This window comes from Sparus aurata, chromosome 23, assembly GCF_900880675.1.
Source record: "Sparus aurata chromosome 23, fSpaAur1.1, whole genome shotgun sequence".
Lineage (NCBI taxonomy): Eukaryota > Metazoa > Chordata > Actinopteri > Spariformes > Sparidae > Sparus > Sparus aurata.
The window spans coordinates 11,830,048-11,852,945 of NC_044209.1; the positions used below are offsets into that span (position 1 = coordinate 11,830,048).

Here is a 22,898-nt window from a genome sequence, read left to right on the forward strand (position 1 = left end):
CATCTTTTTGTTGTTATGTATTATGACTATATTATTATTTTGTTATTACTATAATATTATTATTATTTCTATGTTATTATTAGGTGACATTTGACCTAGTGACAAGCTGTGTGACACCAGTGGTCACACAAAATGCTATTTTCTTCAAAACAAAGTACAAAATGGAAAAAATAAATACATAACATGATTCAGAGGGACTCAACTGATAAAATGATATGCCTTACAACTCTGAAAAAAAACCTGGGACAAACGGGTTAAGGGTTGTCTGTCTGTGTGATGCTTGTGTTTGTAGAACCAGAGAAGGATAATACCTTGATCTAAACTTGTTGGATAATTAATGAGGCTGTGATCAATAGTAATATTCTTAATTTCAATCTGTGCTTTGCACCATATCAGCCAACAATTATGTATTTGCATTCACACTTAAATATTTGTACTGCAAGTGCTGTACAACTGCTTCCTTTGCGATAAATAAAGTTATATCTTTTTGAAATATTTTAATCTTTACACTGGATAACAAAGGAGCAACACAAATGGTTTACTATGTACAAAATACACGGTAAAGAAATATAGATATAGGCCCACTGTGTATTTAAAAATAATTTACAGTTTATTTAAACAAATATCAAAAAAGATAAGGTAACACTTTAAGGGGAGGACTAAATCAAGACTGATGTGATAATAAATGAACTGTTTATGAGTATTCCCTGAATTACTGTGATTATAGGATCACAGTAGATAATGATGAATTACTAGAGAACAGATTTGGAGACGACACATTTCTGAATAATCAGGTAATGATTAGTTTATGAATATCTGTGAATCAACATACTGACAACAAGCAGTTTCTGATTAACTATGAACCAGGCACTGAGTGTAATTAAAAAATAACTGTGAACTCCCAGGAAAAGAATGCTAATTGTCATAATCATGAAGTTACGAGGGACAGCTTGTTATACTCTGTATATTTCGCTTTACTTGAAGGTACACAAAAAGAGGTACTAATGATAGATTAATGAATCGCTCGTCTATGCCACGCAATAGCTGGTTGAAAGTCAGTCAAGAACAACTCATGAAGAGAGTGGTCAGTATGTGCATTCAGGGACATTCATGAACTAATCATTGCCTAACGGCTCATCACTGTATTATCTCTATGTCTGTTCTCCTACTCATCATTATCTACTATATAGTCCTTGAATACCTGTTTCAGGTATTTCAGGAATGGCTAATTAAAGAGTCAATAACTCTGTAACATAGGTTATTTGAACAATTACTGCCTGTTTGGCCATCGATTTGGCGGTATTTGCTTTTCCATCAATTATTTAACATTTCAAGCACCACAGAAAGACATGTAAAGACATGTAAAGGAGGAAAGTGCTGTATTTTGAGATCAATATCATGTTTTTCAATGTATACATAACTAATACATATATGATAGAGATTACATAAAGAAATACAATTCCAAATAATTATTATGAAACATACTATGAAAGTAATCATCTCCTTGAGTCACATCACTGGTGCTACATCTGAGAAAAGTTAATCATTTTGAAATAAAACTCACTCTGCTGACATCACTTTACTTGCTTAGACCGATTTCCTGATTAATTGTGAATAAAGGAATGTTTAATCCACTGTCTCTCTACAGTTGTAAGAAATCTTCACATTGATGTCAACATTTCATGTGAAGCCTTTACCAGACGTGACCGGTCTAACCTTTACTTAATTAGCGGGGAATTGTAAAAAAGTAGAATGGATTGAGTTACATGATTTAGTGAGTTTTAGGTTACATGATCGACAACATGTGCGTTGATGCCCTGTGACAGCCGTTTAGTAAAAATGCATTTTTCATGAATATTGTCACTGGTGTTGCCTTCCTTTACGGGTAAGGACAGTTTAACCCTCGTGTTGTGTTCGTTTCAGGTTAAACAATTTTGTGTTCCCGGTCAAAAATGACTGTTCCATTTAAACGCATCATAAAAACTGTGTAATACATATATTATCACTACTTGTTGTGTTAGATCTTTTTATCAACTTCAGTTCATGTGAACATTACAAGTTTTGAACTTCTATTTGTTATTTATGACCTGTATACCTCACTGATCTGAGCATTTACATCTTGAATTTGAGTTCTAAAAAGCATCATTTCTGGATTATTTTGACTATAAAAAATAATCAGATGAAACATAGTATATTGTTTATCACAGACTACTTAGGGTCAAAGTTACCAAGGACATTTGTTTTGAAACCATTTAATTTTTTTATACAGTCACATAAAGTAACACTAGTCGTGTTCCCGGTCAAAGGGTTAGGTGGGTCTCAGGTGGGGATGAAGACCAGGATAAGTTCCCATTCTTCTACCTGAATGTGACAGCAGCCTCAGCATGGCCATCCTCTTCATCACTGGATTCCTCCCCATCAGTTAATTCTTGGTCTGGATTATATTCTGTGTCGTCTTCATCTTCTGACACTTCCTCCTCTAATCCATCCTCACTGTCAGTTTCCTGGCCTCTCTCCTCCTCACCAGTGTGGTGATCACATATATAATCAATAGCCTCACTTATGGTATATCGACGTGCCATGGTGCTGCCACACAATGAACTGTGAGCAAGGTCTCAAAAAAGCATTTTTATAGGCTACCAAAGCTGCAAGAAAAGTTCAATATTATTGAAACAATGTTCCAACAACTTTCTGAGAACAGGTGTTGTTCCCGCGGGAGAGAGACTCTACTGGGCTAAGGTTCCTGTGGTGGTTGCCTGGGAACCAAGGTGTGTGTGTGCATGTGTGTGTGTGTCCATATGACAAATGAGGATGTACCTGAGATCAGTTTTTTACACTAATTGTAGTCTCCCCCATTCATTTCTAATGACTGGTCATTTTTGACCGGGAACACCAAGAGTGTACAAAAGTTGAATAAAATACACAAAATGGTATGCAAATAAATACTATTTATTTTGTGTGTTGAAATCCTCTTTGTGGACAAAGTCATGGACTCTTAGGTCAGTCTGATCAAATTAGGTACATTTTTCAGAGATAAAACTTTTAAATCGGACAGATTTGACCGGAACACAACATAAGGGTTAAAAAAGATAGGGGGGGAAAAGTAATTAAGATTCTAATGATTAGTATTCATTGAGTCAATGAGACTGAGTTATGTAATATTGTGGTCTAATATGAAATGTCAGAAGAGGAAGTACATGCTCAGTCATTTCGCCCTTCTTAAGGTGGAAGTGTCTGTCCTCCCTGATTCGTTATTGCTCACACTAATTAAACACACATCCATTTTGATGTGCTGTGTATTCATACAAACACAGACAGTCGATTGAGGAACCTAAACGCTTCTGTTTCTATAGTTCTGGTAACAAACTTTGCAGCAACCTGAGGATGTCGAAGCGACGCCTCGTGCGCGCGCCGTTCAAAGTGCCCCATGCACGCGCGCCCCGTCAGCCGGAGTCGGAAAAATGGTGGCCAGCGCTCGAGTGCAGAAGCTCCTCCGCAGATACAAACTCGCGATTGCCGCCGCGTTAACTATCCTCCTGATCCAAGGGCTGGTGGTATGGAGTCTGAGAAGTCTGGAGGAAGGCGAGGCCGAGGTGAGAGGCTGTTCCCCGGGTTATTTTCTGTCCCCGCGGTGACTCGGTTGGCTTTGATTGTGGGGCTAGCCGTTAGCGCTCGGCTCTGCTCGGCTCGCGCTGTGTTATGATACAGTAACGTTAGCTGATGTTAGCTGAGTTAGCAGCCGCTCCGAAACATTTCACTACAGCCGGACCTGCCCTGTCTTGTCTGTCTGACACTGACCTCAGCACCAGAGTACTAGTACAGTATTAGTACAGTAGAGTTACTACATGAACATGACGTGACTGGTACCGATATTACTGTTTTTTGTATCATTTAATATGCTACTTAACTTGTTTATTTGGAAGCAGGAGGGGTCTCACGCCGGTAACGTTACATTTAATTTGGTGCCACCGTGTGTCAAGAGCTATGGGCAGACAGGAAACAGGCAAACCCGCATTACTCATTTTTCTCCTAGAGGATGTCTAAGGAGTGATGCAACTTTATGGAAACATGTGAAAGAACTCCTTTATGATTCATTGATCCTCATCAGTCGGAGCTGAATGGCGTCACGTAGCTGTCCCAGGACATCCAGCAGCTGCTCCACTTTATTTTGTGTATTCTCGCTCATTTATATCCACCAGGGGCCCTGTTCTCTTTGTGGGGCTGCTCTGTCTCTCTGACCTTCACTTAGCTTTGAATCACACCAAAACACCCAGAGAGGGAGCATATCCTGGGGATGAATAAAGGCTGAAGTTAAGCAGAGAGTTGCCTCCACTACATACCACTGAGAAAAGCTATTTAACAGCAGTGTTCACCGTGGGAAGCATATCTCTGTGTCTCCCCCTCACACACCTGGAGATCACTACCTTCAGGCAGCGTCTGTTCATGTCCCCCCTCTAAATAAGGTGAGGGGAGGTGTTAACAGATGTGACCCAAGCGTACTGATGGGAGTCCCAGGAATGCAGGCTGAAACCTGAGGTCTGTCGTGATATGACAAGCGTGGACGGCGTATAATATCCCCAACGTGGATAGATTGCAGATCTGTGCCTGCAGGGTGAGGAGGCAGGCAGCAGATGTAATGTGGTGGCTTCAGTGGAGGAAAGACGTTAATCAGAGAGAGTAAAAGAGAGATCATGATTCTGTTGTCATTGTTGCCCTGTTTGTATCCACCACAATCATGAGGAACAGCTAATTGTCAGAGTGCCCAAGTGACGCCAGCCTAGATGACGTAACCGATTTCCTTAGAAGAAACCTAAATGTCACCCTGTAATGTTCCTGTTTGACTTCCATCACCTGTTAGCATTAAAAGCCCCCGGGCTTTCTGCAGCCTCATCAGATGCATTCAGGCTTAAACATGCTTCAGCAAAGATACAGAGGAATGTCTGTTGAGGTTTGTGGTTAACCGTAGCCCACTCACTAAGGACTGTAAAAGAGCAAAAGTGCACTCTCTTCCAACACAACTACATGTAGGATTTGCTGTCCAGACTGTAATTCTATTAATAATCCAATTTGAAATCCAGATATTTAGAAATCATTTCAAATTGGAAGCAGGTCTTGTGAACTCTGGTTCCAGAAATGTGACACTGCTGCTCCCTGCACTCGTCAGCCTGAAATGCAACTATTTTGGCAGACGTCTATGCAGATGTCAGCGTGCATGGTCCTTGCTTGTTGGCAGACTCAGATTTCGTTCCTAACAATGCATATTCATCATAGCTTCACCTCTGAACAGTGCAATGGATGCCTCCATACGCTGTGGTCTGTGGCATTTACTGTGCTGTGAATATGTGAACACAGAGGAAGAGGAAAAGGATTGTGAGGACTGAAGAAGAGGAAGAAGGCTGTCAACCTTGTGTCACCCTCCTGCTTGCCTGCACTCCCCTTCAGAGCCGAGTGCTTGCTGCTTCTTCCCGTTTCAGCAGATGGCAACGCTGATATGGTTTCACTAGACTTTAATTGCAAAGTAAAGGCGCTGCCTGGCTCGCCTTTGAATCAATACATTTTTGACATGATGGTGCTAATTAAAAGCCATGAAAAACGAGTGATAAGGAAAATTGAAACGTTAGCCCCTGCTGAGCATTTGTCTTGTTCTGTGTGAGAACATTTACTCTTGCAGGCGGAGAGTAAGAAGTGTCTTTATCAATGTCGGCTGACAAAATGCAGAGATCTTCACGCCAGTGTTTATTTCAATTTTGCAGAGGAAATGTGTCAATTATTAAAAAAACTTTAAAGGATGTTGAGAACAGACGTCTTTATCATAATTAATTCCCCAAAATATGAAAAGCTTTGATGCTAAAATTTGCATCTGAACCAAAACTAAGACTAAAATTAAAATGGAGTTGTCTTATCCTCACGGCTGTTCCCTAGCTTTGCTGTTAAACAAAACTTTTTTCACTCAAGACTGTGTTTAGATTCACATAGAGTTGTTCTGAGAAGTCTGAATAAAACAGAAAAATTGTGTAAACACAGAACTCAGCAAACAGATCTCCCCAACCCTTTAGTTGTAGTCGGACTTTGGATTTCTTTTTTTTAGATGCAGCGACATGAGCTGTATGAGCAAGGTGCTAATCTTGTTTAGGTGACTTTTAGCTGACAATAACCAGGTCGACCAAGTGCATGTAAACTCACTGAAATGACTGGTATGTAACTAACCAGGCTCCACAATGGCTCTTACTGTAATGGATTGGAGAGTGCAGTTGGCAATCATTAGCTGACTGCGCTGTGTCGGTTGGCAGCTGGTTCACTGGCAGTGTATTATCTGGCTCGTCGTCCTGCCACACAGCCCCACTCCCTCCTCTGTTCCCACCGTCTCTGGGCTGCTTGCGTGCCAGCCGTGCGAGTCGAGCGAGCCCGCGTTCTGTCGTATCGTCTGACAGAGGCAGAAAGCTCTCAGCCCACTCACTGTTCTCCTTTCCTCTCCTCCAAGTGCATATTTTGAAGGGCTTTTTGTGTGATCCAGTAATCTACTGCGCCAAAGCTGTGATGCCGTTTTGGCTAGAAGATTTAAAAATGGCTTAAATCCTGTTCTTCAAAGCCTGCCTTCCACGTCTCGAGGTGTGATATCTGCTCCACTAAAACCAATTTTCTCAATTCTCTTGCATTCAAATTATATTATACATGCCATAACATGACATTCTTGAAAGCACCTCAGTGCGTTTGTGTACAAAATCCCACACACTAAACTCAAATATGTGCAGACGGTTTAGATGAAGGCACAATATTTAGGCATACTTTAAAACAATGAATAGATATGTACTCAAGCTCTAAATTATATAAACTACAGTTTTCTATGCAAGACACACAGTTTAGCACTGCTGATTTTCACTGAACCACATCCACATGGCAAATGACCGCTGGAGTTGCCTCCTTCAAGAATGTCACTGCCAAATATTCCTAATGTGGGACACTTGAACAGTTTTATTACTTCAAAGCAGATGCGCTGTAAGAGGATCACGTCTTGACATTTCAGGGAGTCTCTAAAGTCTCAGAAGATGATTTGCAGATGCTAAATGTCACGCACAGATCTTGAATTCTCGATTAAACGCTTTGATGTTGAAGATGTAATGATCAGAATATGGGAAAATAATGATACAAAGCCTCATTGAGGCGTGTGCTGATCTAAAGCAGAGATATATCCATGTATCCATAATATAGTAGCTGTCAGATAAGGATTCCTTATGTAACCGTCTTCATGTCTGTGGTTTCATGCCCAGTTCTCCTGTCTGTGTGAAGTGTGTGTTTGAACATGTGACACGTTTTTACAAATTTTTCCTGCATTTTCTGCCAGAGGGTGCAGACAAGAGGTTTGTTGAGGTCTCTACAGTGAATCACAGAATTTGTGTGTGTGTTTGTGTGTGTGTGTGTCTGTGTGTGTGGTGCTATCCAGAACTGTGCTTTTTTCAGATTAGCTCCACGAAAAGGCACAGGCTGAGCTAAAAATAAACCAGATCAGAGAAATAGAAAAAAAAAAGAAGAACAAAAGCCAAATAAACACATTCTTCCCTCTGGGCCTTTTTCAGCTGTTGTCCTAGTGGTGGGCTTTGTTTACCTTATGTCGTTTTTGGATCTTGAATCAACGCCTCCTCTCAGTAATATGTTTCCAAGATGTTCTTATGGAATGACTGGCAACAAAATGTGGATTTAAAATGTATTTTTATGTCTCCCTCTCTCTTTCTCTCGCTCTCTCTCTCTCGCTGTCGTGCTCTCTGCCTCTCTTCCTAGAGAAAAGTACGACGGTCTAAGCTGCCTGACCACAACAGCCAGGACCCCAAGAGAGACACCGCACTCTGGGAGAAACAGAAGTCTTTGTCGGGGAGGAACAGAGGCAGATGGAGTGGCAGGTTGGAGAGGACGGGTGGCACAGCAGCAAGCGCGCTGAGGAGAGGAACCAGCCGCAAAGGAGAAAAGCCCAGCATCAGGCTGAAGGAACGGGGACTGACGCGAGCTGGATTGGACGGCGTTGTCCTCCACGACCTGTCCAGCAGCCGTAACTTCAGCGAGAGCCGGGGCGGCAACGACGGGGCAGCCAAGTTGCCTGCCGCCGCCATACTGGGGGAGCCAGGCAGCGTCGACGGGGCACACCAAGCTCCCAACAATGACTTTGTGCCTAAATGTGATATCATAGGCAAGGACGCTCTGTCTGCCCTTCATCGTGCTGGCTCTCAGCAGTGCCGACAGGAGATCGCTAACATCGTGTGTCAGCATCAGGCCGGACAGCTCATGCCACACGCTCTTCCTCAGTTCTGCCCACAGCTCGGTGAGGACCCTCTGACATTTGCACAGATAGTGTGATGATGCTAGGGGTGCAGACAGTCTGCACATTGAGATATCTCATAAACTAGTAGTGTAGTTTGAATTAGTTACATATAGTCCATCGCTTTTCTTGCACACCATGCAAGGGTTTGCTGTCACATGCAGCCAATCCGATCACACATATCTGATCTTATTTACAGTGAACTTGTGTATAGGCGTAGTACACAACTGTAGTACCTGTAGGGGTTGCACTGGAACAAAACAGTCCACTCCCGCTTTGGTGTGTGTGTTCCAGTGAACACAGATGGCAGTGTTGGAGAAAAATTTAGTAACTAGGACAAAATGTCTACCCTACTTTTTATCTCTAATACACTTTACATAGCTGGGTCCTGCAATGAGCTGGCGACTCGTTCAGGGTGTGCCCTGGCCTTCGCCCGTAGTCACTGGATTTGGCCCCAGTAACCTCCCCTGAAAAAAGGGGAGATAAAACATCTCCGCGACCCTCACGGAAAAAGCGGAAAAGAAAACAGAACGGAACGGAACGGAACGGAACGGAACACTTTACACATGATTACGCAACCTTCTAAAATCAAGTTATTCATGTCTTTCTCATCTTTACCCCATGAAATACTATTTTTTAAAACACTACAGACCACACTGAGTCTGTCCTTGACGTCTCTGTCCTCTTCTTGCAGGTGTGTCAAACCCAGTACAGGCTGTTGGCGAGCTGGACAACAGCCTGTCCAATGTGGAGAACCCTGTCAGAGTGGCTTTCGTTCTCATGGTCCATGGCCGTGCCATAAGGCAGCTCAAGCGTCTCATCAAAGCCATATATCACCGTGACCATTACTACTACATCCATGTGGACAAGGTATTGCTTTGGCGTCGAGGAATATGTTGGCGTCAACCTTAAACCAACAACTGAATCGGCTGAGGTGTTTCTTTCCATGTTTTATCAAATTCCAGGAACATACTCCGACAAAGTTGGCCATTGAAATAAATCTGTTGTTATCAAAACCAACGGCTGATTGAAGCCAAAAAGGGGTGATTCATAATAAAGCGCAAGAAAGTATACAACTGCCACAATGCATTTTGTATATTGTAACAAGTCTCAGCCCTTGTTGCATATTAGAAGGCCGATTGTTTCCCCTCCAGTGGCCAACATATGACACAGTGTGTTCTGTCTTTATTCATTCTTCTACTTAGAAGTGATCACATCTGTAAAGGGTTGTGCTGGTGACGCTAGCTTACAGTATTGTACACTTCTGCCAGAGCATAAATACGCTCTGGCAGAAGTGTATTTGGCCCCCTGTTTGGGGCTGTCTTCACTGAGCTCACAAATGCTTTCACTGGTTAGGTCCTTTGCATTATGGAAGTTATATTTATCCCGCGGGTCTCTCTGTGTGTTAAAGGGGATTAGCCCGGATTGAGTGTGGTTATTCTTAGGGGCAGGAGGATTTAGTGGAGGCTGCTCTCATGTGCAGCCGGAAGGCATAAGACACAAAACCTCAGGTGTGTTCAGTGCAGACAGCAGGGAAACAGGTGCGTGTCATCAGTGCACCTGCGTAGCCGGAAAGGTTGTCGAGTCCCAGGGAGTTTCTCTGTTCTGCTGCCAAAGAACGGTGGAGAGGCTCACTGGAGGCAGTGATGAATAAGGAGTCAGTGGGACAGTCACACCACAGACACTATCCTAGATATTTTGCCAGCCTCACCTCATTCATCTCTAAGGCAGAAGCCTGTTTGAGAGATGAGGCTGTAAAGCAGGTCAGGTTGTACTGGAATCAGTCTGCCAGCTCCTTTGCACTCAGACACAGAAACCTCTTCTTTCCCCTCCCATGTTCAAATGAGGACTGTGAGTCATTCTGTTTTTCACCGCTGTCGTCTCAGTTATGAAAACAACCAGGACACCACAAACATTCCTGCAGTGTCTGAATCTGTACAAGTTTTGAAAAACAATTGATCGCTTCAGTAATTTTTCAAGCAGAAATGTCTAGCTTCAGCTTTTTAAATGTTGTTGTCTATAATAGTGAATGAAGAGTCTTTGTTTTTTTGGACCGCTGGTTAGAACAAAAAGGACATTTCAATACGGAATTTGGCCGTTTTCTTTCTCTGTTTTGTCATTTTTTTTAACTAAACAACTCATCGGGAAAATAGCTGATAAATTAGTAAAAATAGCAATTACAAAAAAAAATCCCGATTTGTCTCAGAACACACTCTTGTACTCTTGTACTAAATGGCCACTCTTTATTGAACACAGTGGCATGCTGTTTTTATGCTTCACCAAACACAATTGGACTTCATGTCCCTGAACAATTAATTTCCAAGTGTCTTTTCCTCCTAAACTGCCCATTTATCGCTTCAGAGCCTTTTATTAGCTGTGTTTATTTGGAAAAAGGCCGCTGGTCAATTAGTTAGTAATTAATCTAATTAAGCTCCAATGGGAAGCTAAAAACAAGGTCTTTTGAACCTGCGCATTTTGGCTTCCTGCAATATATGCTCACATGTAGCTGTATCTCTCGGCACCTTTAATGTCTCATCAGACTGACAGCTGCTCGGCAACTTTCTTCATCCTCTCACGTTAAATCCCTGCTTGACTATCCTTTGAGCTCAGTTCATCTTAGTTTTGTGTCACTGTCACCTGTTTCCACTTTGAGATGGCAGAAACCGCTCATTTTAATTTCTACTTTCTACCATCATGCTGACCCACTGTACAGAGCACTTTGTGGCTACTCTGCTCAGATCAAATTATCTCCTCTCAACATGAGCCAGCTCTGTGTGTTTGTCTTGGCGACGTGGCAGCTGCATCTGTGAGAACATTTGTGACGCAGAAACACGTTTTTTGCTTGTTTAACTGTTTGACCTGTTGTTTGAAATTTCCCAGCGGTCTGGCTACTTGCATCGGGAGGTTCTGAAGATAGCCCAACAGTACCCAAACATCCGAGCCACACCGTGGCGGATGGTCACCATTTGGGGAGGTGCCAGCTTACTGAAGGCCTACCTGCGCAGCATGCAGGACCTGCTCTCCATGCTGGACTGGAAGTGGGACTTTTTCATCAACCTCAGCGCTACAGATTTCCCCACCAGGTCAGTCCGGCAGAGTAGTATTTTTTCACTTCTTTATACCAAAGCATTGTTTGCAAATCCCTGTGTAGCTTTGTAGTTTAGTCAAGTGTTAAATACAGTATATCCAGCTTAAATACTGGTGTTTGTCCCGTTTGTGTCTAGATCATCTCTCTCGTTGGTGGCTTAAACTTTCAATACTGTATGCAGATTAAATTCCCTTGCTGACCTGCAGAGACTATGCCTTTAATTGTATTATTATAAAGTAGCAGTCATAACATTTGCCAAATGTAAAGCACAAGTCTATCAGGAGCATTAAATGGATTGTTTTGGTCACTGAGTCACAGAGCTGGCAGCAGTAAATAGTCTTCCTTCTTGTCGATCAGCTTTGTGCCCCTATCAAAGCAGCTCAAAGGATAATAAGCTTGGATTGGTTGGATGCACACAGACAAGCGGCTATCAACCAAAGCCTATCCAAAGTAGCTGATTTCACCTGATATCAGCCTGCCATTTTATTCCCAAACAATCTTCTGGAAATGTGTTTTCTCTCTCATTGATTGACCTAACCTCTTCTTCCATTCCTTTCTCACCTGAACTCCTTTCCTGCAGGACCAATGATGAACTGGTGGCGTTCCTGTCACAGCAAAGAGATAAGAACTTCCTGAAGTCCCACGGGAGAGAAAACGCCCGGTGAGTGTGCCAGCTGTACGATACAAGACCAGCCACACCACACATTTGGATTGTGTTTTATAGTGAATGTACATAAATTCAGTCTGGATCCTGTAGCTATAATACAGCAAGTCAGCAGCATCAAAAAGGACCGATAAGCAGGGTTTCCGCTGCTTTGAAATCCTACAAGGCCTTGAAAGTTTTTGAAAGTCACTGGAAGTACTTCAAATTATATTTTATGCAGGAATAGACTTTGCATCAGCAGCGTCTCTTCCACATGTCAATTTATATTGTGCTCTGTGTTGAAGGTTTATTAAGAAGCAGGGCCTTGACCGCCTCTTCCACGAGTGTGACAACCACATGTGGCGTCTCGGCGAACGCAGCATTCCAGAAGGCCTGGAGGTCTCAGGTGGCTCAGACTGGTTTGCGCTCACCCGCCGCTTCGTGGAGTACGTCATCAACTCCCAGGATGACCTGGTGTCTGGGCTGAAGCAGTTCTATTCCTACGCTCTGCTCCCTGCTGAGGTAAGTAAGCCTTAGGTGGTCTGTTTATCTCCCGTAGTTGAGACAGTTTGATGTACAAGTCTGTCTCATGCCTGTCCTTCCCTGCCAAGTCAGAGGAGCCTAGCAGCGTAGATAATGTAATACTTTAAGCTTTCAGGCGCAGCGTGCAGCAGAGGTGCCAGACGAGAGGAGGGTTCACTCGAGTTTATCTGACTGTGTGGTTTAATGTCTCAGAGGAGGTGCTGTTGTTTGTTCCCTGTTGTTTGGAGCTATAGAGGCGTGACCTTGCGCAATTGAGAGTCAGTCGCTAGAAAACTGTTTAAACATGTCTTTGATGGTTTACAGTATCTCTCAAACAGAGCGGCACAGCAGAAATGATGCTTTCACCCTCTCTCTTCACAGTCCTTCTTCCACACTGTGCTCGGGAACAGCCACATGTGCGACTCTCTAGTGGACAACAACCTGCGCGTCACCAACTGGAATCGTAAGCTAGGCTGTAAATGCCAGTACAAGCACATCGTGGACTGGTGTGGCTGCTCTCCCAATGATTTCAAACCGCAAGACCTCATTCGGATCCAGGTGAGCGAGCCAGATAGTTTTTTCCCCAGTCTCTTGTTTCATTTTCGCAGTTTTGTTCAGTGTCATAGAGGCTAAGTTCTGTTATGTTTGCTCTTTCTATTCCACAGCAATTGACCCGTCCAACATTCTTTGCCCGCAAGTTTGAGTCAACAGTGAATCAGGAGTCCATAGACATCCTGGACACTCACCTGTACGGCCAGTACGCTCCGGGCACTGTCGCCATCAAGGCGTACTGGGAGAGCCTGTTTGAGCAGTTGGATGGAGTGGGTGCGCTCAGTGACGTGGCGCTCACTGCCTACACTGCTTTCTTTCGCCTTGGCCTTAAGAATCTGGTGACTGTTCAGAGCAACGCGGAGGCTTGCAAGTTCGTAGACAACTTTAAAAAAAAGATATAACACGTGTATTCCTGCGCTCAATAGATATAATTTGATTTCATGTGTGTGATTTTTGTCTTTTTTTATCTATTCGTTGCAGGTTTGAACCAGTAGGGTACCCTCTATCAGTACACCTGTACTTCTATGACGACCGTTTCCAAGGGTACCTGGTGCAACAGGAAGTCCAGGCTGTGGGTTCGAAGACCAGGGAGACTCTGGAGATGTGGGCAGTGCCCCAAACCTCGCTTGTCCTCGAGACAAACCTTAAGGAGTTTGAAAGGCTCAAGAATCTCGAAGTAAGTGCGCTTTTGTCCAAAGAAGAAAATGATGAGGGTTCTTCATTATCATTAAAGTCCTGTACAACTTTTAATATCAAGGTACCTTAAGAAAACTGCTGTCTTCGAAGATTCTTCCTGATATGAAAGAATTGGGGTTTGTTATTATCAGGGGTTGATCTGGCAAAAGCTGAACTTTGATGTTTAATTAGTATTATATGTTAATATTAGGAGGGACACTCTCACCTTGTCCTCAAATATAAAAGTCAAAGACATAGGAGAGATGTTTAGTTGTACTGTGGCACATAGACTGAATCTAAAGCCTCCTTTTGTCTTTCTCCTTGGCAGATCGGCACAGAGTGGGATCCTAAAGAAAGAATCTTTCGTAACTTTGGCGGGGTGATCGGACCTTTGAGTGAACCACTGGCAGTCCAGAAATGGGCTCGTGGCCCCAACCTCACAGCCACCATTGTGTGGATCGACCCAGCTCTGGTTGTGGCAGCGTCTTATGACATCACTGTGGACGTGGATGCAGAGTACACCCAGTACAAACCACCACTGCAGCGCCCCCTGCGGCCTGGCACCTGGACGGTACGAGTATTGAAACAGTGGGAGCGCGTGGCGGAGGCACGCTTCCTCGTCATGCCCTTAACCTTCAAAGATAAGGAGCCGATACGTAAAGGTGAGATGTGGATTCAGAGCATTTGCATTTGTTGTGCATTATTTTGTTTAATATTCTTGTTTTTCGTATTGTCAACAATTCCCCCAAACGAAGGAACACATGATGATAGCAGCAGTGTGGCTCATTGATTTGATTTTTGAGAACAATGGAGCTCTGTAGCAAAGAAGAATGACTTGAGTCCGGCTAACACTGGCAGTATGTCTGCATGGGTTTGTTCACTATACTTATTATCCCTAATCCTGACTGGAGTTTACAGTTCAATATGTGATGTGGTAAGTTTGGTTTGATCTGTTACAAGCTCATTTCTTCTCAATTTTCTTTTTCTGCTAATCTGAATGACTGCTCCAGAAGAGGACAGCTGGCTCCACGCGGGTCCTCCAAGTAACCTGTACCTGGAGCAGAGCTTCCAGCAGCTGAGCTCCGTGCTGAAGCTGCCTCCCCAGGAGTCCGCCCTGCAGGAGGCGCAGCATAAGGCCCAGCTGGTGGGTCCGCCTCTCGAAGCGTGGGTGGACAGCAGCATAGGGACTTTCTGGGTAACAGGCGACCTTTGCGCCACAGAGACTTCTTCTTGCGCTGCTGTTGGACCTTGCTCCAAGACCTCCTGGAGCTCTCTGTCCCCAGACCCTAAGTCTGAACTGGGCCCAGTCAAAAGTGACGGGCGGATCAGGTAGCCCCAGGAGAGGAGAGACTATGGACTTCAACACATATGCAGGAAGACTGAGGAAGAGCTCGACCAGCGCTGGGAGCTCCAAGAGAGCCTGTGTGAAGCATAAGCTGTCAACTCAGAGCTCAAGGGCACATAAACAATGAGGCATCTTCCTGCACTGAGGAGTTGAGACGCTCTCAGTGAAGTGGTAACACAGACTTAAAAGAAGAGGATGTGACTGCTGGAATTTTGCACATAGAAGTTTGCAAGCGCAAAGAGTTGTGTCATTGTTTTCTGAATTGTTACACAGGTGGCAGATTTATTTTGTAAATTTTTGTGGCACATAGGTTTTCGGCCGGGTCTGTCTGGGTCGGAGTTTAAAGAGAATCCTCGGCGCATGTTTGAACTCTGAACGCACAGCTTTCAGTTTTTCCTCTGCTTTGAACGAATCAGGAAGCAGTTGTACTCCTCGCTGTGTTTTGTCTTCATTTCAAGGGAGAGGGGAACCTCTGAATCATGTTATTGTGCTTATTTTGAAGCATTATTATTAAGTAAGTAAGCATACGGAGCAGACAGATGAAGTGCACTTTACTGTAAGACTATAATGTTACACAGAGGTCACTTGGTTACAGTGTGAGAAGTGAAAACGTCGTGGTGGATCAGGTTACATCACTTTGTTTCACAGGTACGTACCTGCACTGTCACTCCCCTGCACAGACATATCACTAAATATTTGGACTTAAAACCTCTATTAGGAACAAATAAGGAAAGAGAGTGAGGGTTTTTTTAGATTTAGAGTCTGATTTATTGTAATTGTAGTTGTGTTTTCTGTACATGAATATGTTACTTTTTTTTAATTGTAAGTTCCCTGAACTGGCTATTACATTTTTTTTTAGTTGTCTTTGATGTCCTTTGGTCCAAAAAACACCACTCTGAGTTGTTTTCTGGGCAAAGGAAGTGCCTAGAGACCCACTGCAGATAGCAAGGTGACATTCAGAATTTGTCTAAAATGGATGACAAAATGGTACCAGCTCAATATATCTAGCTACAGTTGCCTAGTTAGTCAAACCTTGACTAATGAGTCTTAATTTTCAATGGTCTCAAATGTGAAATCCTTTTTTTGGCTCCAGAATTCTTTGCACAAAAGCCAACAAGTCACGGTGAAGAAAATATGGATAAAACTTAAAAAGAATGGTTTTGTGACATATCTTTATTTGCTCTCTGCCGTCAGGAAAAATCAGATGGTCGATGCTACTCTGGTGTTTGTGAGGTAGACGTGAAGCTACAGTCAGCAGCTGGCTGTCGTAGCTTAGCTAAAAGACTGGAAACAGGGAAACCTAAAGCTAACCTGGCTTCCAAATGTGACAAAATCAAAATTCAACCTTGTTTGACTGGTAACACTAAATTCTGGAGGTACCTTTAACCGTCTAAAATGTTGATTTGTTGTTTATGCACATTTTGTATGGATTAAACAAGTGACATATAACATCTTATTTAGTAAACTCTAGATATGCTGGTCTGAACATAGCAGCGCCAGCTCTTTCCTGTCGGTGTGAAGCGAACCAGCTGCTTTAGGATGCGTCATCATTACCAAACAAACATGAGAGTGGTATCATTCTTCTCATCTAACCCTGGACAAGACAGAGAATAAATGTGTTTTCCAAAATGGCAAACATTTCTGTTAAATGCAAGACTTTTAAATTGCAAACATGGTTAGAGACTACATCATACCTCCTGTGTATTTGTCAATATGCAGTACTGTCACTGTGTGTGCTCTGTTTGCCTCACATGTTGTTTATTGTTCACGTTTCATTTCTTATGGTGCATTTCAACTTTGGTTCACAACCAAAAATGGTAAACAGACCACTGTATGTTTGTGTTTTTATTTCAGCGAGAGTATCTAAGCTGCCTTTACATAGTCGAAAAGATGAATTGTTTACTACAAGATGCTAGCTGCCAGAGATGTGCAATTAATGCCTTTTCAGAGGATAGTGAAAATCCCCCCCATCTGTCTTAGTTTGCATTTTATGCGACCTTTTATGTTCTTAAAAAATAGCTGGCCACCATATGAGTTTTCAAGTGACCTTGTTTACCTTGCACAGCACAGTCGCTTCAGTGAAGCCCCAGTTTTATTGATATAGGAGAGCAGAATCATCGGTGTACCAGATGTTATTTTTCTATACAGTTTGAGAGGAAGTGTGTGTGTGTTGTCCGTTCATCTCCATTGCTCTGTTAAACTATTAAAAACTGCTGTCTAATTATGTTGTGTTTAATGGTCCCACCTGTTCAGTGACGTTTGAAGCAGACCTTCTGTTTTTATGTGGGGGAGCGGGGGTGGGTTTTTGTGGTCGACGTCCTCGCAGCAGTTCGGTCGGTGAGTCATCCCGAGCCCCTGTGGCTCCAATCTGAGCGCTTCAGCCTGTCACTGTCTGCCTCTGGAAAAGCTCATAGGATAGGCATCGTGACTGATGACTCAATACAAAATAAAAAAAAAAAAACACTTAAATGAAGGTTTCTGTCATGCTGTTTCTTTTCATCTTGTGTCTGGTCTTAAGCTGAAAAAAGGGCCTAAAAGTCAGATTTGAGTAAAAGTGAAGATATCTTGTTAACATATAACTTTGGTGAAAGTGAGAGTCACCTATATGATTAGTGCTTGAGTTAAAGTCTCCACTATTTAAAGGTGCAATAAAGCCAGAATTAAAGACTAAAAAAGCATACTAACCACTTAGCCCCGGAAAGTCCCAGACCAAAGCTCCTTTGCTATCACTGTAAGAAACAACACTCCCACAGTGCTCTGAGCTCACAGCTCCTTCCACTGTTGGAATGTAACTAAGTACATTCGCTTTAGTACAATTTTGAATTGCTTGTATTTGTGTTTTTCCATTTTCTGCGACTTCAGACTTTCACTCCACAACATTTTGGAGGTAAATATAATACTATTTACTCCATAACATTAATTTTATAACTGCAGTTACTTGTTACTTTGTAGTTTGCATGCAGCATCAGAGCCAAAGTAGTGTCATTTTAAGTAGTTAATTCAATTTATCAGCAACCGGGAAAAAAACAAACTTATTCCAACCCAAAGTATAAACATAAGGCTGGGTAAATTCCTCTGTGTTATTTACTTTTGACACTTCAGCCTCAGTACATTTAATATCAGATATTTTAAAGGGGCAATATGTATGAATTTAAATTGAAAACGTCCAAAAATGAACCAGAACTATCAACATAATGTGAAGAAACAACAGCTTTGACGTCATGACGTTTATGTGGACATGAGAACTAGAACCCAAACCGCTAGCTGCAGGGCTAACTGAGCTAATTAGCTAACGGTTACTCTGGTGATATACCACAGAAGTATCTTTAAAACTTATATTTATCTTCCAAACAAATCCCAGACTTACTTCTCTGTGCTTTTCTCCGACAGTTTCTCTGACAGTAGAGCAGAAGAAGAAGCAGGAGGCGGATGTGGGATGTTGATGAGCAGCTCAGTCGCTCTCCAGGGTGCTGAACTCCTCCTGGTTGTCACTTCCTTGTAGAAATGTCCGCCTTGGCTTTAACTCATAAATACTGTAAAATACACCTCCGGAACGCTTTCGTTTAAATATTTAGTGCCTGCTTTAACCACAGGACTGGAGGTAGTTTTTAACGTCTTCGCGGGGGATACAAACCCGAGACACGCAGGAGAGGAGAGGAGAGGAGAGGAGGGGCCGAGGTGATGACCGGCGGACAGGGGGAGGCAGGACCCGGTTAAAGCTGAGGCAGAAGAAGTTGTAACACCTACAGAAGCTCATCTGCTTTACACCTGGAAACAAAGTGCACAACAAACAGGATGAAGGACACTCGTAAGGCACGGAGACAGGAGGAGGAGGAGGAGGAGGAGGTGAGGCTGGTGTCCTCGGACAGCGCGTACGGGTCATCAGCGGTGGACACGGACACAGAGGACGGACAGACTCCCACAGAAACCACCTGGCCTTACAATGAGGACATCACACACAAGGTGAGCAACATGCTCTGCACTGCTTCAAATGAGATCAGGCTCTATCATGTCATACTAGATACAATAAGTCAGAAGTATGCAAGATAAATCCATCTATGGAAGCCCAAAGTGTTCAAAACAATAAATACTCCTTGGCTAAATAAAATGTTTAAATTTAACAAAAACAGATTTCATGGTTGGAATGTGTTTTTCAAAATAAAGCTGCAGCAATTAGTCTTTTAATCACAAAGAGTAGATGGGAAGAAAATTAATCACCAACTGTTTTCATAATCAATTCATAGTTTCCGTCATTTTAAAAGCAAAAGTGTCAAACATTTGCTGTTTCCGGCTTCTTAAATGTGAGCATTTTGCTGATTTGCTTCATTATCATTGTAGTAAATGAGGAGTCTTGGACTGTTGGTTGAACAAAGAAGCAATTTCAGGTAGTCACTTTAATTACATTTTGATGATCACTTTTCAACATTTTTTCGACGTTTATGAACTAATAGATTGATAGATTAAATAACCGGTACATAATTTAAATAAAATTGTGATGACCAGGGAATAAGACTCAATTAATCAACTAACTTTTTCCAGAATGGCTTTTTACACCGTCAAACAATCTCAAAAAGGTCCACCAGATGTAGCCAGTTAGCTCCTGTTAACTGCTTTCAGTACTTAATTACTGCCGGATTACTTTGTTTACTCATTTGTCAATCTGATAACGAACACATTGGGCCTCAATAGACAATTCCTCAAGTGTCTTTGTGATGTGTCTGCATGTCTGTGTGGGTGGTTGGCTGGATGAAAGTCTGAGAAGTAGCTACATATTAAAACCCTCTGAAAATAGAACTAGCTCTACTATGATCTACTATTCAGTTTATCTTTACACCACATCACTCAGCTGCTGAGACAACAGGATTGGTATTCATGACTGACGTCTTGCTAATCATCTGTTTGATCACATGCAGCAAATAAGGAGTCAACTTCCTTACCTGGATGCACAAATCTACCTCACACACACTCACAAACACACAGTTTATCATATCTATCCATCGCTAAAATATGATTCGATACGTTACAATACGATATGTTACGATAAGATGCGATGCGATGCGATGTGATACGATACGGTACAATACAATATGATTTGATACAATTCGGTTCCATATACGATGGGATACAGTAAGATAGAACACGATTGTAATGTTAGTTTACGCATAAATTCATTTCATATCTCCAAACAGTTCTGCTCAAGAAGTTTACACACAATACAGTTAAGCATATGGCACATATTTATAAAAGCAATTAAATGAACATCATGACCATAAAACACATCACATAATATCACGTAATACCCTCAGATCCAGATTTCATTTAGCAGCACACTGATCTTGGACTGTTCAAATTGAGCTGACTTTGATTCGCCTGCTGTAGGTCAGACGTTGGTATTCTACGGTGAGAACCTGCACTTCAAGACTCTCAATAACTCATCTGTTCAACATTAGAGAAACAAGTAGTACATTGTGTGTGAGCCTGGAACAACCTCCCGTGTGCTCAGTGTTCACATTTCTGGTTGTATTTGTTGTTTTGCCGAGTCAGGGGCCTGCCAGAAACTACACAGCAAACCAGATACAGATGGCTCCACTTTTTACGGGCTGAAGTTGGCCAGTTCTTTAAATACCCAGTAAACTTTTAATTAGTTGGAGTAAATGTGAGACAAGGAGCTTTTCACAATGAGGAACACCAACAAAAAAAATCATATATATATATTTATATACGTACAATGACGATACACCATTTAATGTAAAATGCTTGACATATTTCTTGGTACAAGTGTCTGAATTCTGTTGTAAAACTTTCATTCTTAATGTGAAGGCTGAGTGTAAAGTTATCAGCACTTAACTACACTGAATAACTACATTGTCATCTCTTAGGAGAAGAGAACAAAGAGACTTCCTGCTCGCTTTTCCTGCTGAATAATTAAAGACGAGGCTGGATTTTTCTTGAATGATAAGGAATTTGAGATGAATTTACATAAAAAGAAAAAAAAAAAACTGAAATATGTGGTTTTACAGTAAAAGGAAGATCCGAGCGAGGGGCCTGTTTTCATCCTGAAACTGTGAACGAACTAGACATTACATCAACAATCACTGGCAGAAGAACCAAGAATCTGTACTGTACTTAACATCGGTAAATGCATTCATATTCCACACTCGGCTTCCGGGTGCTCGCTGGAGACAAACCGCCCCCTCTCCGCTGCTCTCCTCCTGTTTGTCCTGAGAACATTTACATGGCAGCATCAACATTTGATGAAGGAGGCATGAAATAGTAATATGTTGATTTCACACTGGCTAGCCAAACACTGCACCGCTTCCCCTCCAGACAGTGAAACAGTGAGTCATGCACACACACACACACACACACTTAGCAGCCGTTTACCTCTGGTCTGCATCATTTGTACATGAAGGCCAGTCTGTACTGGTGCCCACTCACACTGAGGAGGAATGTTATTCAAAAACAAAACGACCAGCCCGCTAGATAAAGATTATTTTGTCCTGTGTGCTTTGTTTGACATGTTCACGGGCTATTTGCTTGGATTTTTACGAGGCTCCGTCACTCGGCGTCTTCAAAGAGATCCCTGCAACTTTAAAGAAGCAGATAGTCTCTGATTTCCATCCTGTGCGTCTGCTCAAGCTGCCAGGATGTTGAGCTGTTAATGGGAGAGCAAAGTCGAACGTGCTAGAGCCGGTGGATGTCGGTGATTAAAGGGAGCGTACCGCGAGCTGCAGAGCGCCGCGCACTGTAATGCGGCACCTTATGTGACTGCAGATAAGAGGCCCCTGCTGCAGGGTGGCAGCGGGGGCCACCCTGCTTGAGGAGGAGGAGGGTGAGGAGGAGGAGGAGGAGGAGGAGGAGGAGGGCGGTGATAAATGTCAACAGGCTGCGTGCACCAGCAGCCCCCAATGAGACGATAACCATGGCGACAGGTCCGATTGATGCCCACGTCCAGTGCTGTGATGACGCATGACCCCGGGTCATTAGAGCTGATTGTTGTCACACCGGCAGTGACTGTTTGTTTGTATGTGTGTGTGTGTGTGTGTGTGTGTGTGTGTGTGTGTGCGCGCACGAGGTGGTGGAACAAGTTCTCGGATCCTTTTCTGAAGAAAAAGTAGGAGTAAAACTGTTGATCACTGGTCTTATTCCTTAACGGTTTGGGGTATTTTTGTGTGTTTAAATGTAAAATCTTAATCTGAAAATTAACTACAGTCGTCAAATGAATGTAGTGTGGTAAAAAAAAAAAAAGTGGAGGTACTTCAGTGCAGCCATCACCTACTCAGCTTCGTACTGATGGAAAGTTAGGTGAAGTCTCAGAGTCCGTGCAGTTCGTCCGAAGCTATCCAAGTCTACGGAAGTCCTGAGCTCCAAAATTGATTTGAAAAAAACAAGTTACTTACACTTCAGATGTGTAAATAATGTATTTCCAAATCAGTTCGGTCTCAGGAGACTTGGATTACGCTGGAAGGGCTGTATAGAGCCATTTCCTTTTTGAATCACTGGTTTTGTTTGCGTTTTAGAACGAGTCTCCATCTACCTCAGTTGTTTTGGAGAACGTTGCAACACTGTTTTGCCGTGAGGCCCCAGAAATGTTTTGTGGACGACGAAACTTCACCTGACTTTGCGTTAGAACTGTACTTGTTCAGAACTCGGGTTCATGCACTTTAAGTTACTTTCTTTCCACCAGTTGTATTCAGTATTCCCCTCGTAGGTGCAGCAGCAAAGGCAGCCTGAGATGTGAGCAGCCCTCTCTGATACAGTGAAA

General features: G+C 42.8%; 2 protein-coding genes across 2 annotated transcripts in view; both read left to right on the plus strand.

The window, feature by feature from the left end:
• The first annotated feature begins 3,428 nt into the window (after positions 1-3,428).
• On the plus strand, positions 3,429-17,357 carry xylt2 (xylosyltransferase II). The gene is made up of 11 exons (XM_030408317.1): positions 3,429-3,593; positions 7,777-8,311; positions 9,003-9,178; positions 11,189-11,391; positions 11,977-12,057; positions 12,345-12,561; positions 12,943-13,119; positions 13,227-13,483; positions 13,594-13,789; positions 14,117-14,450; positions 14,799-17,357. The coding sequence occupies exons 1-11, from the start codon at positions 3,462-3,464 to the stop codon at positions 15,119-15,121; spliced, it is 2,631 nt and encodes an 876-aa protein (XP_030264177.1). The 5' UTR covers positions 3,429-3,461; the 3' UTR covers positions 15,122-17,357.
• Positions 17,358-18,642: 1,285 nt separating this feature from the next.
• Positions 18,643-22,898, plus strand: part of LOC115575145 (ras-related protein Rab-37) — an 18,651-nt gene continuing 14,395 nt past the window's right edge. The window contains exon 1 of the mRNA XM_030407007.1: positions 18,643-19,096. Coding sequence (XP_030262867.1) covers positions 18,929-19,096 — 168 coding nt within the window. The 5' untranslated portion in view covers positions 18,643-18,928. The remainder of the gene's footprint in view (positions 19,097-22,898) is intronic.